Source organism: Rutidosis leptorrhynchoides, chromosome 8 (assembly GCF_046630445.1).
Source record: "Rutidosis leptorrhynchoides isolate AG116_Rl617_1_P2 chromosome 8, CSIRO_AGI_Rlap_v1, whole genome shotgun sequence".
Lineage (NCBI taxonomy): Eukaryota > Viridiplantae > Streptophyta > Magnoliopsida > Asterales > Asteraceae > Rutidosis > Rutidosis leptorrhynchoides.
This window is the reverse complement of record NC_092340.1, coordinates 315,106,532-315,122,657: the sequence shown is the minus strand read 5'-3', so window position 1 is coordinate 315,122,657 and position 16,126 is coordinate 315,106,532. Positions and strand designations below refer to the sequence as shown.

At 31.9% G+C, this 16,126-nt stretch overlaps 1 protein-coding gene across 2 annotated transcripts; it reads right to left on the bottom strand.

Annotated features, from left to right (window-relative positions):
• Nucleotides 1-12,465: 12,465 nt before the first annotated feature.
• On the bottom strand, nucleotides 12,466-15,437 carry LOC139861880 (L-type lectin-domain containing receptor kinase VII.1). Of its 2 annotated transcripts, XR_011763986.1 has the most exons (3): nucleotides 13,333-15,437; nucleotides 13,098-13,176; nucleotides 12,466-12,618 (listed from the first exon to the last, which is right to left on the bottom strand). XR_011763986.1 is itself a non-coding variant. In XM_071850406.1 (2 exons), exons 1-2 carry the CDS (start codon nucleotides 15,352-15,354, stop codon nucleotides 13,153-13,155), a joined length of 2,046 nt encoding a protein of 681 aa, XP_071706507.1. In that variant the 5' UTR covers nucleotides 15,355-15,437; the 3' UTR covers nucleotides 12,980-13,152. The 2 variants fall into 2 exon arrangements, 1 of the variants encoding a protein (XP_071706507.1); XM_071850406.1 differs by lacking the exon at nucleotides 12,466-12,618 and having other exon boundaries at nucleotides 12,980-13,176.
• Between the last annotated feature and the right edge of the window lie 689 nt (nucleotides 15,438-16,126).

Here is a 16,126-nt window from a genome sequence, read left to right as displayed (position 1 = left end):
TTTTTTGAAAAATGTTTGCGATGCTACGCACCTCCAATTCACATGTAACTTGTTCTAACATACTTATATATGAATAAAAACCTCAGAAAAATAGTTCGGGACCCGACCCAAACGTGTTGACTTTTTTGTTGACTTTGACTTGACCAAAGTTGACTTTTATTCAAACGTAACTAAATACTTGTGCAATCTTTCTAACATGCTTTAAAACTTGTACCTTGCATGAAACTTGACAATGTGACTCACATGCTATATTAATCGAGTAGTGACGAGCCATATGACTAATTGAACAACTATGACCAATCGTGTTTACCGTTATTGATACGACCTACTTGTTTAGGTCAAGACTAGAATTCGTTCTTGCACACGTTTACTTGCGAAGTACTTTTATACGCTTGCACTCAAGGTGAGATCATAGTCCCACTTTTACTCTTTTATACTTATACGTGGGATGAGAAAACATAAACGATTTATACTTTTATACTTTGAACACAAATACGAAAGCAAAGACACATACGAGTTAGAACAAAAATTCTCAAGTCCAATTATCATCAGTTACACTTGTAGGGTGTAAGCGTGAACTTATGTTGTGTGGCTATACGGGTTTAACGAACCCTCGTTCGGACGGTTCGCTACCGTTAGCGAATGAAATATAATTTTATCGGAATAGTGTAGGTTCTAACACTATATGCAGAGGTAAGATTCAGTTAAGCTTTGATAATTGGATGCTCGTGATACAAACACATCTTTTGAGATGTATACGCTTGATAATCGGTTTATACAAAATCTTGTGGTTCAAAACATACTTTATACATACGCCTATGATTTCACCAACGTTTTCGTTGACAGATTTTCTATGTTTTTCTCAGGTCCTTGAATACTAGGTGATACATGCTTCCGCACTATACTTTTTGATACTTGCTTGGATATCGATTATACATGCATACGTGAGGCGTCTTTTGACTTATTCTTAAATTGTGTCGCATATGTTTCAATTGTACTTTAAACATCGTAATGTAACTAGTTGTCGAACTACTTTGTAAACCTTGAAACATCCTTACTTTTGAAATGAATGCGACATACTTTTGGTCAAACGTTGTTTTAAAGACTTATGACCACGTAACGGGACCTAAGTAGACGGCGCCGTCAATGACGATTTTGTCGGGTCGCTACAAAAATCACTTAAGAAATATACATAACTCATATACAAACGTTTACTAACTTCAATTTGACATTAAAAAAAAAACACTTCAAATGCAACTTTTGATTCAAAAACCCATTTTAACACAAAAACTCATAAACCAAAGATTTCACTTTAATTAACACATGAAATCAGTTTAAAACTACCTTGTGGAGTTATTGAAATCACTAAACACGAAAATCAGCTTTCAATTGAGATTAAAATCACAAGATTTGGGTTAGGGTTTTAGGGTTTGTGTATGTGTTTGTGTTATGAATGTTTCTAAAATAAGAAACCAAAGAGTGGCAGGGGTTTTAAGCAAAAGGGGTTTCATTCATTAGAAGGAAATCTCTTCCGTGTGTCACACGGGTATTTATCAATTATCTGAAACATCACTTCCTTATTAGGCAGTCCTAACGAGGTCTAAATAAAATAAAGAAATATGTTCTATGACCCTTGTCACAAAGCGAATTCAACTATATAATCCAATAATTACTCACACATAATTCTAAATTCACTAATATTAATAAATTAATATTAACTAAGGGCAAAATGGTCAATTACCACTAAGTCCAAATTAAGGTTGTTACATGTATCATTTTTGATAAATTAACTATAAATGTTGATTAGTAGATCCTACAATACAACATGTTAAATCAATGCCTAGTATACCACTATGCATAGATAATCGAAGAACTAGAAAGACAGATTGACACCTCAACATCATGATTACACTTATTTAGAAAATTAAACAAAGATTGAACTGTTATAATTCAGTAGGCTTATAACTACCTTTAGTGGTTCTTGACTGTAGAAGGTATATAGAGATAGAGATACTGTAAAACTGAGAAAACAAAGGTTGAACAAAAGGTATGAGTAATTGGTTTTTTATTTATAGAAAAATGTACAATGAGAGTTTGGTGGCATTTGGAATCTAGAGAGAGAGTGTGTTTTTGTTAACCAAAAAAATACATCCCATAAACTCTAACTCAACACACCTATTTATACTCAAAAAAATATACTATGCAATATCTATAATAATAATAAAATTATCATCCAATTATTACTTTTATAACACTCCCCCTTGGATGATAATTTTATTAGTGAATAACTAGTACTGCCTCGTTAAAAACCTTGCTAAAGAAAACCCTTTGGGATAAAACTTTAGCTAAGGGAAAAAGAGTGCAGCATAGAGTTGACTCCCCCTCAAGTAGGCAACGCCTGAGTTGTTACATCTTCTGAACATGCCTCATGCCAATATTATGAACGTGTGTTCTGAAAATAGCAGTTGGAAGTGCTTTGGTGAAAAAGTCAGCAGAGTTTTTGCTGGACTGAACATATCTCATTTCAATCTGGTTGTCCTTAATGAGATTTTGAGTGTATGAGAAAAATCTAGGGGGTATGTGTTTTGTTCGGTCACTTTTGATATACCCTTCTTTCATCTGTGTTATGCAAGCTACATTATCTTCATAGATAGTTGTTGAACTTTTATTGCTTTCTAGTCCACAAGAATCAGTAATGAGTTGTGTCATTGATCTCAACCAAAAACATTCCCGACTGGCTTCATGTAATGCAATTACTTTGGCATGATTTGATGATGTTGCAACAAGTGTTTGTTTTTGAGAACGCCATGATATTGCGGTACCTCCATTTAGGAATACATATCCATTTTGAGATTTAGCTTTATGTGGATCAGATAAATAACCTGCATCTGCATAACCAACCAAATCTTGTTTTGATTCGTTAGAATAAAATAATTATAAATCAGTAGTTCCCCGAAGGTATCAAACTATTTGTTTGATCCCATTCCAATGTCTTTTGGTAGGGGCTGAGCTGAACCTTGTCAACAAATTAACTGCAAAAGAAATGTCAGATCTTGTATAATCTATAAGATACATAAGAACCTCAATTGCACTAAAATATAGAACTTCCGATCTGTTAAAATTTTCATGATCTTCGCAGGGATGAAATAGATCAGTGTCAATATTGAGTGATCTAACAACAATGAGTTTGTCTTTAAAAAAAATGTTTTAAAATCTTTTCGGTATAAGTTGTTTGATGTACAAGTAAACCATTAGGCATATGCTCAATTTGCAATCCAAGGTAATACTTGGTTTTTTCAAGATCTTTCATTTCAAAATAATTCTTTAGAAGTTGAATGATTTCATAGATCTCTTTATTTGTTCATATGATGTTAAGAACATTGACATAAACAACTACGATCTCATATCCGAACATTGTTTTTATAAAACATACGTGCAAAATAAGTTTATATTTATACCCTTTTTTTTTATCAAGTAGTCATTTAATCGGTTATACCACATACGTCCCGTTTGTATAAACCCACTTAGAAATCTTTGTGATTTAATGGAATATATTCCCTTGGATTTTACATTAGATGCTTATGATACCTTAACCCTTTAGGTATATTCATATATATCACTATTAAGTGATCCATACAGATAAGTAGTAACAACATTCATGAGATGCATTTAAATAACTACCAGGTTGATTAAGTATCTAATAAGTAATTGTATCCATTACAGGAGGATAATTTTTCCTCCTAATTCATTTCTGGTCTTTGTGGGAAATATTGAGTTACAAGTCTAGTTTTGCCTTGTAACTTCATTTGCACATTTCTTTTCGGATAAAAATTCATTTGTATCCCATACGTTTCACATCTTTAAAAGTGATAACGATTGATCTGAAAACTTTTCTTTTATCGAGCGATTCTAATTCAGCTCTTATTGCTCCTTTCCATTGAGCTCAATCATGTCCATTTTGTATATTCAATGACAGATTTTAGTTCCAGATCATCATCTTTATTCATGATGTCATTGTAACATTATATGAAAATATCTCATAGAGATTTTAGTTTCATTTCGGTTCCATAATATTGCATAATTTATCGCAATTTTAGTATTTACATTTATCAATATCCTCTGCAGAAGGAATATTGATTTGTGGTTCTTCTTGAACACTTTCTCTTACCTCATTATCAGCTGATTTTCTTTTTCGAGGATTTTTATCTTCGGAACCAATTGATCTTCCACGTTTGATGCGTGGCAAAGACTCAACAGTGACATTATTGCCAGCTTTTGGAATTTCAGTTCGAGCTGGAGCATTTATCGCTGGTATATATGATTTAGTCACTTTTTTATATCTGTAAATGCATAAAGTAATTAATTTGCAAGTTCTTGCATATGCATTATTTTTGAACTTTCGTTTCACATTCTTTTGTGCGAGTTCAATATACCTTAATTGATGTTCACATCATGAAGCATCATTTTATTTTTTATTTTTATTTCTCCCCCTAATCTAGGGAACAATGTTTTATTAAAATGACAATCAGCAAAACGTGCTGTAAAAACATCACCCATCATGGGTTCAATATATCTTATGATTGAAGATGTTTTATATCCAAAATATATTATCATCTTTCTTTGAAGAACCATTTTATTGTGTTGTGGTGATACAATTGGAACATACACTGCACAACCAATGTTTTAAGGTAGAAAATATTTGGCTCTTGGCCAAAATCAAGTATTAAGTGAAAATATTTACGACTTCCACATGGTATAATGCGAATTAATGTCGCAGCATGTAAATTTACATGTCCACATATAAATATTGAGAGATTTGTACTCATTATCAATTGTCTAGTTATTAGCTGTAAGCGTTTATCTATTGATTCAGCTAAACCAATTTTGTGTATGCACATGAGCAACTGGATGTTCAACAACAATCCCTGTAGATATATAATGATCATTAAATGCTTGAGATGTTAACTCACCAGCATTATCAAGTCTCATCCTTTTAATGGTGTAATCAGAATAATGTGTTCTCAATTTAATAATTTGTGCAAGAAACTTTGCAAATGCCATATTACGGCTTGATAACATACAAATATGAGACCATCCGCTAGATGCGTCTATTAGAACCATGAAATATCAAAATGGTTCACATGATGGATGAATTGGTTCATATATCTTACCTTGAATTCTTTCAAGAAACATTTGTGATTCTTTTTCACAATATACTTTTCATTAATCACCATATGTGCTTTCCATTAATCACCATATGTGTTTTTTTTTTTTTTATAAATCACCATATGTGTTTTTTTTTTATCATATATCCTTTTCACCATATACGCTTTTAATCATATGTGCTGTGTTTTTCACCATATGCGCTTTTAATCATATGCGATTTTCATCATATGCGTTGTGCTTTTCATCATATTCGCTTTTTATCATATGCGCTTATCATATGCGATGCGCTTTTTATCATTTGCGCTTTTTTATGTGAATAGTAAATTAATTAATTTCGTTTTACTATTCATATGAATTAATTTAGATTTACTATTTTGTTAATTGAGTAATATATATATACATCATATACTTGTGACTCCGAAGGCTCAAATGAATTTTACCATATAGTTATACGTTGTACCTTGCACATTAATTTTCAGTAGAAGTTTTAGATGCATATTATTTTCAGTAGAAGCTTTAGATGCACTTTTTTTAATCACCAAATACCACAAACACTTTGTTTGCGTTTGTTCATAGTCATCAATGAAAACCATTTTCTTTAATTTTATTTTATACAATAAAATTAACGCATCATTATTCTTTTCAAAAACAATAATCTATTGTTATTGTTCACTTGTGCCATGTTTAACAACAAAAGTCAACAACCTCTGTCTTGTTTGTTGTGGCAACCAAAAACAACCTTTGCTTTTGTTACCGAGAATCCAAGACCAAAAAAAAACAATTAATTTTTAATTAATCTTTTATCAAAACCATAAATGATTTTATTGATCTACGTTGATATGGCCATAAAGAATTGACGGCTGACCTACTTTTGTAAGTGTATTTCGGCTATCATCCCGAAAACGCACAACGACCCTTTTTTTTTTATGAACTATTTGTTTCATATCTAGCTTAGGCAATTATTGTGAACATTTGGTCCCTATAAGAGCATTTATTTTTTAGACTTTTAGTTGATTTGTACTTGTCACAATTAGGGATAGCACCCGCGGGTCGTGGATGCGGATCCATTGGATCCATCACCCGTACCCGCGGATTTTTTTTAAGAGACATCCAATTGAACCCTTGTTCGTTGAAACAATTTGACTATATTTTTACTCCCCATTATTAAACGGGCCATTTTGATGCACACTCTTAAAAAAATAATTTGTTTTTTAAGTTTTATTATTCAACCTCCATTTTTCAACGGTCACGTTTTTAACAAAACATTTGACAAGTTTTGAAAAAAGTTTTTTATTGATTATCATCAAAAGTTTTCTATTGTCACTCTACTGGATGGAATTATGGCATACAACCAAAATTGCAACCCAACACTACATAAGAACAAAAAGGTTGTTTTTAATTAACATATGTATATGTGTTAAACTCGAAATAATAATAACTTATTTTAGAAAATTAACATAAGACATGTTGAAACATTTTTGTCACATTTAGCTCATCAAGTCTAATACTTATCATTGATAGATTTTATCACGTCTAGGAGATGTTTACTTTTTTCTTGTATTAAGTCCTACTTTCATTTACCTTTGTTTGGAAAAAAGTTTTTTTTTTTTTTACTTTGCTTTCCCCCTTTCTGTAAAACTCATTTAAACACTTTCTTTGTTTTTTTTTTTTTTTAAAAAAAAAACTTCCTTTTTTTTACGTTACCCGTAAATTATAAATATATAAAAAAAAAAAAATTGTTTAAATTTTTTTTCTAGTTTTTAAAAGGCCACTTGACCAATTTTTTAATTCTTTCACAACACCTGATATCGTGATCGTGACCTTTCACCAAAGCAAGAGATATTCTTGATAAACTAAACACGGACTCGTGTTTGAAATTGTCGGCCACAAAAAAATTCATTTGATAAAAGTATATATATTTTTTTTTAGTTATAGAAGGAGACCACTTCATTTTCAATACTTCATTTTTGACAAAAAACTATTCCATTTTACCATCCCTTTTTTTTCTTACTTTAACTTTTAAGATATACTTTTAATAAAAATACAAACTACTTTTTCTTATTTTAACTTTTAAGATTTACTTTTAATAAAAATACAAACTACTTTTTGTATTTTAACTTTTAAGATTTACTTTTAATAAAAGTACAAACTACTTTTTCTTATTTTAACTTTTAAGATTTACTTTTAATAAAAATACAAACTATTTTTTTTTATTTTAACTTTTAAAATTATAAATTTAAGAATAAACATTAGTATGCATGAAATAAATAATGATTAATTGCATAAGTAATCATAAATGTTAGATAACATATAAAGACCTCGTCGTATTCGTATTGATCGGAATTAATCTCGACCCATGGTACCGTGTTGTCAAATGACGTGTTGCGTACATAAAGTACCGTGTTGTCAAATGACGTGTTGCGTACAATCATGAGGTCTTATTAACATAAATATAAATGTTAGTGAAGTTAATAAGAGTTAGATTACAGAAAATATAATTCATGTGGTATAACCGACCATATATAACTTAAATAACATAAATATAAATGTTAGTGAAGTTAGTAAAAGTTAGATTACAGAAATATAATTCAGGTGGTATAACCGACCATATATAACTTAAATAACATAAATATAAATGTTAGTGAAGTTAGTAAAAGTTAGATTACAGAAATATAATTCAGGTGGTATAACCGACCATATATAACTTAAATAACATAAATATAAATGTTAGTAGTCCAAAATTTGATATATTCGAGTCTGAAAATTATTAATAATTTCATACCTTGATTAGTGATTCGTGATCGTTTGAGATATCTTTTAATTACACTAAGCTTTTCGTGCTGATAACGTGTTATAATTCAGTAGGCTTATAACTACCTTTAGTGGTTCTTGACTGTAGAAGGTATATAGAGATAGAGATACTGTAAAACTGAGAAAACAAAGGTTGAACAAAAGGTATGAGTAATTGGTTTTTATTTATAGAAAAATGTACAATGAGAGTTTGGTGGCATTTGGAATCTAGAGAGAGAGAGTGTTTTTGTTAACCAAAAAAATACATCCCATAAACTCTAACTCAACACACCTATTTATACTCAAAAAAATATACTATGCAATATCTATAATAATAATAAAATTATCATCCAATTATTACTTTTATAACATGAACATTGTTATTCGATGATCAAAGAAACCTTTTATACCTCACATTTAACTACTCCTTCCGTCTCATTCCAATAGTCTCTATTTAACTTTTCAATTCTTTCTTTACTAAGTTTGACTTAAAATATATTTGTTTGTATTATGTATTACTTGATGAAATTTATTTTAATGTATAGGGCTTTAAATGTGTTTTCATATATATTAATTTTATTAAATAATACATAACACAAACAAATATTTTTTAAATCATAGTTAGTAAAGAAAGACTTGAAAAGTCAAACAGAGACTATTGGAATGAGACGGGGTATAATATATTATCTTTGTACTAAGGCGTAAGTTAGTCAAAAATTAAATGAACAAAAAATAAATAAAAAAGAAGTTTCCTACCAAAATTTCATCTCTGTTTGTAAATGATAATTTCTTACAAATAGTGACGGAGCTTGAACTTGGTCATTTGAAGGATAACTATTACATAATTAAATGTTGAACTTTTCATTTTTTGGCAAAAATAACGAACACTTCAATAAAAATGGAAAACATTTTCAAAAAGAAAACGTCTTCAACACAGGATATATCGAGAGAGACGCTCGAACGTATATAGCTGCAACCTTACAAACTATCTATACCGAGCCTCATCTTGAACAAACATAAACAAAATCCAAAAAAAAAAATGGAGTAACTACAAAACGGAATGAAACCAACACTATAAACCTACTAACAAACTAACAAAGACACCGAACTCATAAATGACAAAGACACAAAAAAAAGACGTGATGCCGAGAATAAAAGGTTGAACTTTTCATTGGGATCCAAGATCACTATTATGTTAATTTAAGTGTTTTTAAAAAAAAGAATATTAATATTATAGCTCTTAAAGTTACAAATGTTTTGACTTTTAAATCAACTAAATCGAAGTCTGTATGGAAAGATATGACCAACATAGTGAAACAACAAAAACAACATATCCTAGTCCCACGTGTGTGGAATATGGGGGAAGTGAGACGTAGACAATCCTTCCTCTTTCCTAAAATAGAGAGAAGTCATTTCTCCTCCCCGAGTGAAACATTCCAAGATTAGAGAAAGTCCTTCATATCTCTGTTGACGGATAAAGAGATTGCTTACGAATACTAAAAACACTTATAATCTTCTATTGTAGCTCATGTGGTAGTGGTCTGCATCTCTTAGCGATAGGTCGGGAGTTGGACTCCCGTGGGTGCAACATTTCACACAAGGTTGCCCATTTATCCTTAAATTCCACCCAAAGGTGCCTTTCGCACATCGCGTTGCGAGGCAGTAGGGGAGGGGGTTTTAGCGCCCATGCCCTCGGATTAAACCGGGCCGGTTTCCTCCTGATCAGCAGTTGAAGGCGAGTTATGCAACTGTGAGAGATGAACGTGTGAATGGTTAAGTACTTCTTGAATGATCTCATACTACTGTTAAAAAAAAAAAAAAAAAAACGTGTATGCCATCCATTAGCATGTAAGATGTGCCAAAAATGATGTAATTATACTGGTCGCCTGTTTTGTGAAAGCGCGCTTTTCATGATCAACAGGGAGTAGATAATTATATAATATATCCAAATTTACAATGATAGCATCATTATTTAGCCCAACACAAATTTGAAATTTGTTTTTTTTATGTAACTTAACCAAACACGTATCCACATTTGTTTAAACTATAATTCTTTAACTATAATATGGAAATACGGAATCATTGACTTACAAACCAAAGCCGTCAATTTTATTATTATTATTATTATTATTATTATTATTATTATTATTACCCTATATATCTAAATGGCATAGCCAAAATGAATAGTAAACTTCCAACCCTTCACAAATTGCACACCAAAATCTTGTAGCACTATTTATCAATAGTAACAAGGGTATTTTCGTCATTTTACTTTTTTTGGTCTCCAACGATACAAGAAGGAACTATCATAAAAGAACCAACCCTTCAATGTTACCAAAAGATGTCGAAAAAAATTCTTTTTTACCAAAAAAATCAACTAACTTTTTTTTTTTCAACGATAAAGGAGGCAACTTTCATAAAATGAACATAGCCAAAATGAATAGTAAACTTCCAACCCTTCACAAATTGCACACCAAAATCTTGTAGCACTATTTATCAATAGTAACAAGGGTATTTTCGTCATTTTACTTTTTTTGGTCTCCAACGATAAAAGAAGGAACTATCATAAAAGAACCAACCCTTCAATGTTACCAAAAGATGTCGAAAAAAATTCTTTTTTACCAAAAAAATCAACTAACTTTTTTTTTTTCAACGATAAAGGAGGCAACTTTCATAAAATGAACAACCCTTCAATGACCAAAAGATGAAAAACATTCTTTTTTACAAAATAGATCAACTAACTTTTTTTTTTTAAAAAAAAACGAACGCTAAAAGAAGCAACTTTCACAAAAGGAACAACCCTTCAATGTTGGATGTCGAAAAAAATTCTTTTTTACAAAATAGATCAAAACTTTTTTTTTTTAACTCGCATTCAAAACGGAGTCCCCGGCGCGAAGCGAGGGCCCCACAACTAGTTATTATTATTATTATATTAATATTAATTATTATTATTATTATTATTATTATCACATTTTATTAAAATTATTACAGTAATATTTATTGACCACATACATTTAATTTAGTTTTGATAAGGTTATGAGTTAACAATATGAATGGCCTTTGTGCACAAAGATAAGATGAAAGACCATTTGACAAAGGGCCTAAATTTCACTAGCCATCTACTCCGTAACATTTACACCATATTTTTATTTTCATTGATTTTTTTTAAAGCAGAATAATATAATATATATAACTTAAATTTACAATGTACAAGAATGCACGTGGGGAAAAACAAAAGCGACCAAATTCCTAGTCCAAGTTATATTTAAATTTCAATTTGTTGCCTTATCTATTTATTTGTTCTTATCCTTTATTTTATCATTTTCTTTGATTATATATAGGGAAGGATAGGTTAGCTTCAGTTAGTTTTGATATATTGTGAGTTAATAAAGTTTAAACCGTGAAGGTTTTTGGTTATCTTGAACCGGGAAGGTTCTTTCGTTAAACCGTGATGGTTTAACAATTTATTTATCTCTATTGTTTTTGCCATCGATCCTTCAACTACGTTATGTGGTATCAGATTCCAGGCATGGCTAAACAAGCTGAGATTGAGGGACTCAATCGGTTTGTCCATGCACTCGTATCATATAACGTGGCATTGGACTTGGTCTAGACAAATTAATGGAGGACGTAACTACCAAATGCTCGAAGATATGCTGAATGCTATCTCCTCCTTTCACATTTCGGACCGTATTGATTCCTGGAATTGCTCCCTGAGTACGGATGGGAGATACACGATAAAAACTGCACGTGAACATATCGATCTTAAAATGCTTCCTTCTTCAGCAGTCAAAACATGTTGGTTTAAGTTCGTTCCGAGGAAAGTTAACGTTTTTTTTGTGGCGGTTCAGGTTAAATTCGCTACCGGTTCGTTGGAATTTGTCCGCGAAAGGTATTGATATTGATTCTGTAGTGTGCCCGGTTTGTTCTAATGGTATCGAGTCTAGCGACCATTTGTTCTTCGAGTGCCAGATGACGTTGGATCTTTGGTCAAAGGTGCGTGTTTGGTTAAATTGTGGCATGCCATCTTTCTCTTCTTGGGACACTTTTATGAGTTGGATCGAGGGCGTTCACTTACCGGATACAAAAAAGAAACGGATTGTTGCAATTGTTTCCACTCTATTATGGGCGATTTGGAGATTTAGAAACGGCATTGTTTTTAACGATTCGTTTTGTTGTAGAAATAGTCTTTTTGATTTTATTAGATTACTTTCTTTTTGTTGGATTAAAAATAGAAGTCATTTAGTTTCTAATTGGAACTTATGGCTTTCTAGTCCTTTGTAATTCTCCCTTAGCGCCTTGCTAGGGAGCGTGTTTTAATTATATTTACAATTTTTACCGTTAAAAAAAAACAAGAATAATTGTTGGAAACCAGCCCTCACGCATATAAACAAAAGAGGATGTATCCTAATCTCACAACTAAATCAGTACATCACTACTCGCAACTAAAATATTACGTCACAAACAAAAGCTAATTGAGTTGTGGAGCCAATTATGCCAATCGATATTAATGCGCTTGCATCTTCTCGCAATCCAATCATAGCTCACAACTTGAATGTTATTTAAAGCAACCGGAGGATTCCATAATTTGTCTTTGAAAATCTCTTCATTCCGGTTTTTCCACACAAGATACGTACACGTCCACTTAACCGTTTGCCATATCTTCACACCAATATCCGATAGTGTTACATTTGCATCAAGATTAAAACCGGATACATAATTTAAAGATGTATTACTATCAAACCCCACCAACTAAGAACCTTGCTCCAAATGATTTTCACATGGTCACATTCAAAAAGGGAGTGTTCTACATTTTCCACCAAATTATCACAAAGAGGACAAAGAACGAGTGCAAGTCGATACCTCTTTTATCCAATTTCATGAGAGTCGAAAGTCGTTTCTAATACTGGTGTTTAATATGGACAAATTGTTGAGTCCTAGTCTAAAGAAAACACTATATCTTGATAGACAAGAAATGTACTCAGGAATACATCCCTTCATTTTATATGTTTCTAATCTTACCTATCTAATCTGCACATCTATTCTATTCTTTCTATCTTCTATACATAATAACAGAACAGAATACAAATAACATTGATTAAATACAAACAAATAAAGAATAAAATAAAATAAAATCTCACCTATCTCCTTTGTCATCAAAACAAAAACAAAGTATTGGTCTTAATGATCCATATTTTAACTTTCAACCTTCCCAAGACCCTGAAATAGACAAAACCCAAATCACAAAACCATCCAAAAAACAATCTTTTTCAAGTAATCTATGTATCCAACTGTTTCTATACAATTTCAAATTCATCTCCCCTCTCCAACATCAGATAATGTAAGTGATATAGAAGATGAAATCCCATTTCTAACCTCCCCAAATGTTGGATGTGAATTAAAATATGATGATCCTGAAATTAATGTTTGAGCATATTGTGACCACAAATCTTGTGACTTCATTGTTTCAAGCAAATAAACATCCATATCATCCCCCTCAACATCATCTACTTCATTCTTGTTTCTCAATTCTAATGCCTTAACCACTTGTCTCATTGTTGGTCTTGACTTTGCATCCGGGTGCGCGCAGAGTAGTCCCATATGTAGCACCATTTCGACCTCTTCAGGGTCAAGCCCATCGGTGCCAGTTAGCCTTTCATCTACAGCATAAACAAGTTTGTCATTTTGCATCATTTCGGTTACCCAATTGACCAATGGGATGCTTCCTTCTTTTATTGGTCTTTTTCCACACATAACTTCAAGAATTAAAATCCCAAAACTAAAAACGTCCGTTTGGGTTGAGGCCCGGCCCGTTCTAATCACCTCGGGTGCTAGGTACCCTGCGGTTCCTACCACCCGAGTTGTAGTAGCCACTTGACCATGTTGGTGCATACGGGCTAGCCCAAAATCACCCAACTTTGCATTCATCTCCTTATCAAGTAACACATTGCTTGACTTAATATCTCTATGTAAAACCTTCGATTCCCACCCTTCATGTAAATAAAAAATCCCATTTGCGACATCTTTCAAGATTTTCATCCTAACGTCGAAATTCAAGATCTTGATACCATCCTTCGAATCAAACAACAATTTATCCAAACTCCCATTTTCCATATAATCATATACCAAGATCAAACTACCCTTTTCTTTCTTGCACCATCCTCTTAACCCAACTAAATTCTTATGCTTTAGCCTTCCAAGACTCGAAACCTCAGCCAAAAACTCGCGCGTTCCATCATCATTATCATGATTGATCCGTTTTACCGCAATTTCTACACCACCAACAACCCCTTTATAAACCTTCCCGTTACCACCTATTCCAATCACATTTTCATCACTAAAGTTCTTCGTTGCCAACTCAATTTCTTGAAACGGAATTCGATGAGGCCAATACTCCAATTCCCAATCTTCCATATCGGCCTTTTCTTTCGCTAACCTCCTCTTTCTCTTAATCCAAACAAACCCGATCACACCAAAACAAACCACAACAAACACCACGCCTAAACTCAAACCAACAATAAAACCTGTCGACTTATAAATCGGGTCACTAGGAAGCACAAATGAAGGCAGCCCATTAGTAATCAACCCATTACTCAACGAAAAATTCGAGTTACTAAAACTCCAACTTAAAATCTTATGACTTTGAGTCAATGCACCAGTTGCAGCAGTAAATCCTATAAACATTTCATCCTCAAAAACATCACTAAGATTCAAAGGAACACTAATCAAACTCCTAATAGGCTTCTTTACACCAACAATAGCCATACTTACATTAATCACAAAATCTCTATAATCAATCCAAACTTGATAATTTCTAGCATTATTAAGCTTTAAAGTCCTAAACACACCATTATTTAAATCATCATAATATCCAGCTTCAGTCGAATTAACAGAAGTTAAAGAATTTAGATCAATACCAACATGATTATCATTAATATCCTTAAATTCTTCATTTCTAAAAACATCAAATTCAACACCAAAAACATGATTACTTGAATTCCCATCAACAGGTCTACTAAAAAGTCCAAGATTTTGAGCAGCAGCCGTGTTTTGAATCCCGGTGACCGGAGTGAATATAAACACTAAACCGTGACCCGGAAGAATATTTTTTGTAGGTACCATGGTGAAAATGAAAGAAGTTGAAAATGGAAGGACTGAATTTGAAGATTTTGCTGGGATTTTTGTTGGGTAAAGAGCTCTACCAATTTGAACTGGGGTTGAGTTAGTGAGTGTGAGAATATTGGATTGAATTGAAGCGTTGCCATAAAGTGAGATTGAAGAAGAGTTGAATGAGTTGATGATGAAATCCATGGCGGATGTTTGTAAATATTGAAGGGTAATGATGAAGAAGAAAAAGATGATTGAACAAGATGACTTTTTCTTGTTATTTTTGTTCATGGTTGTATGAGATTGAAAAACATGGATTGAAGAACAAGTAGAACAAATGGATTTTGGAGATGTTTTTCAGATTTGGTAGGGAAGAAGGTGAGAGAGGTGAGGTGATTTGATTGAATTTTATGATAGAGACAAAGTTTGACAATCAATATAATTATGTTTAACTTAATCAAGACCACCAAGTAATATGACTTTGTACGGATGATTGACATAGTAACCGATTTTTTTATCTACACCCTTCCGTCCCATTTATACATATTTATTATTAATATTTTTTTTTAATTTCTTAAATTAATTGTAAATTTCTATTAATATGTCCGGTATTCATTTTTAGAATTTCCTAATTTAACTGTAGACTTTTATAATAATTATACTATATAATAATTAGTGTAAATGGGTACCAATCATATCTCACCACCTCGCCAAAAACACTTGTAGCAATCACTGTAGCAATGTTACTATAGCTTTTTTTTTGGGAACCACCTAATTTGTAACTGCTTTGTTTTTTATAATAACAATCTGAATTTTTTATAATAAAATCCTTAAATTAGTTGTAACCACATGTGACGATCGCTCCAAATCCATATGGACGAACACGTCATTCATCGATTTCATTGCGAGGTATTTGACCTCTATATGATACGTTTTGTAATCATTGCATTCTTTTGAAAAGGCACACCATAAATGAATATTTAAATCAAAAGTTTTCGACATCTGATGATTTCTACATATAGACAATCACCATAAATAATAGTTTACAACAGTACTTCCGTTG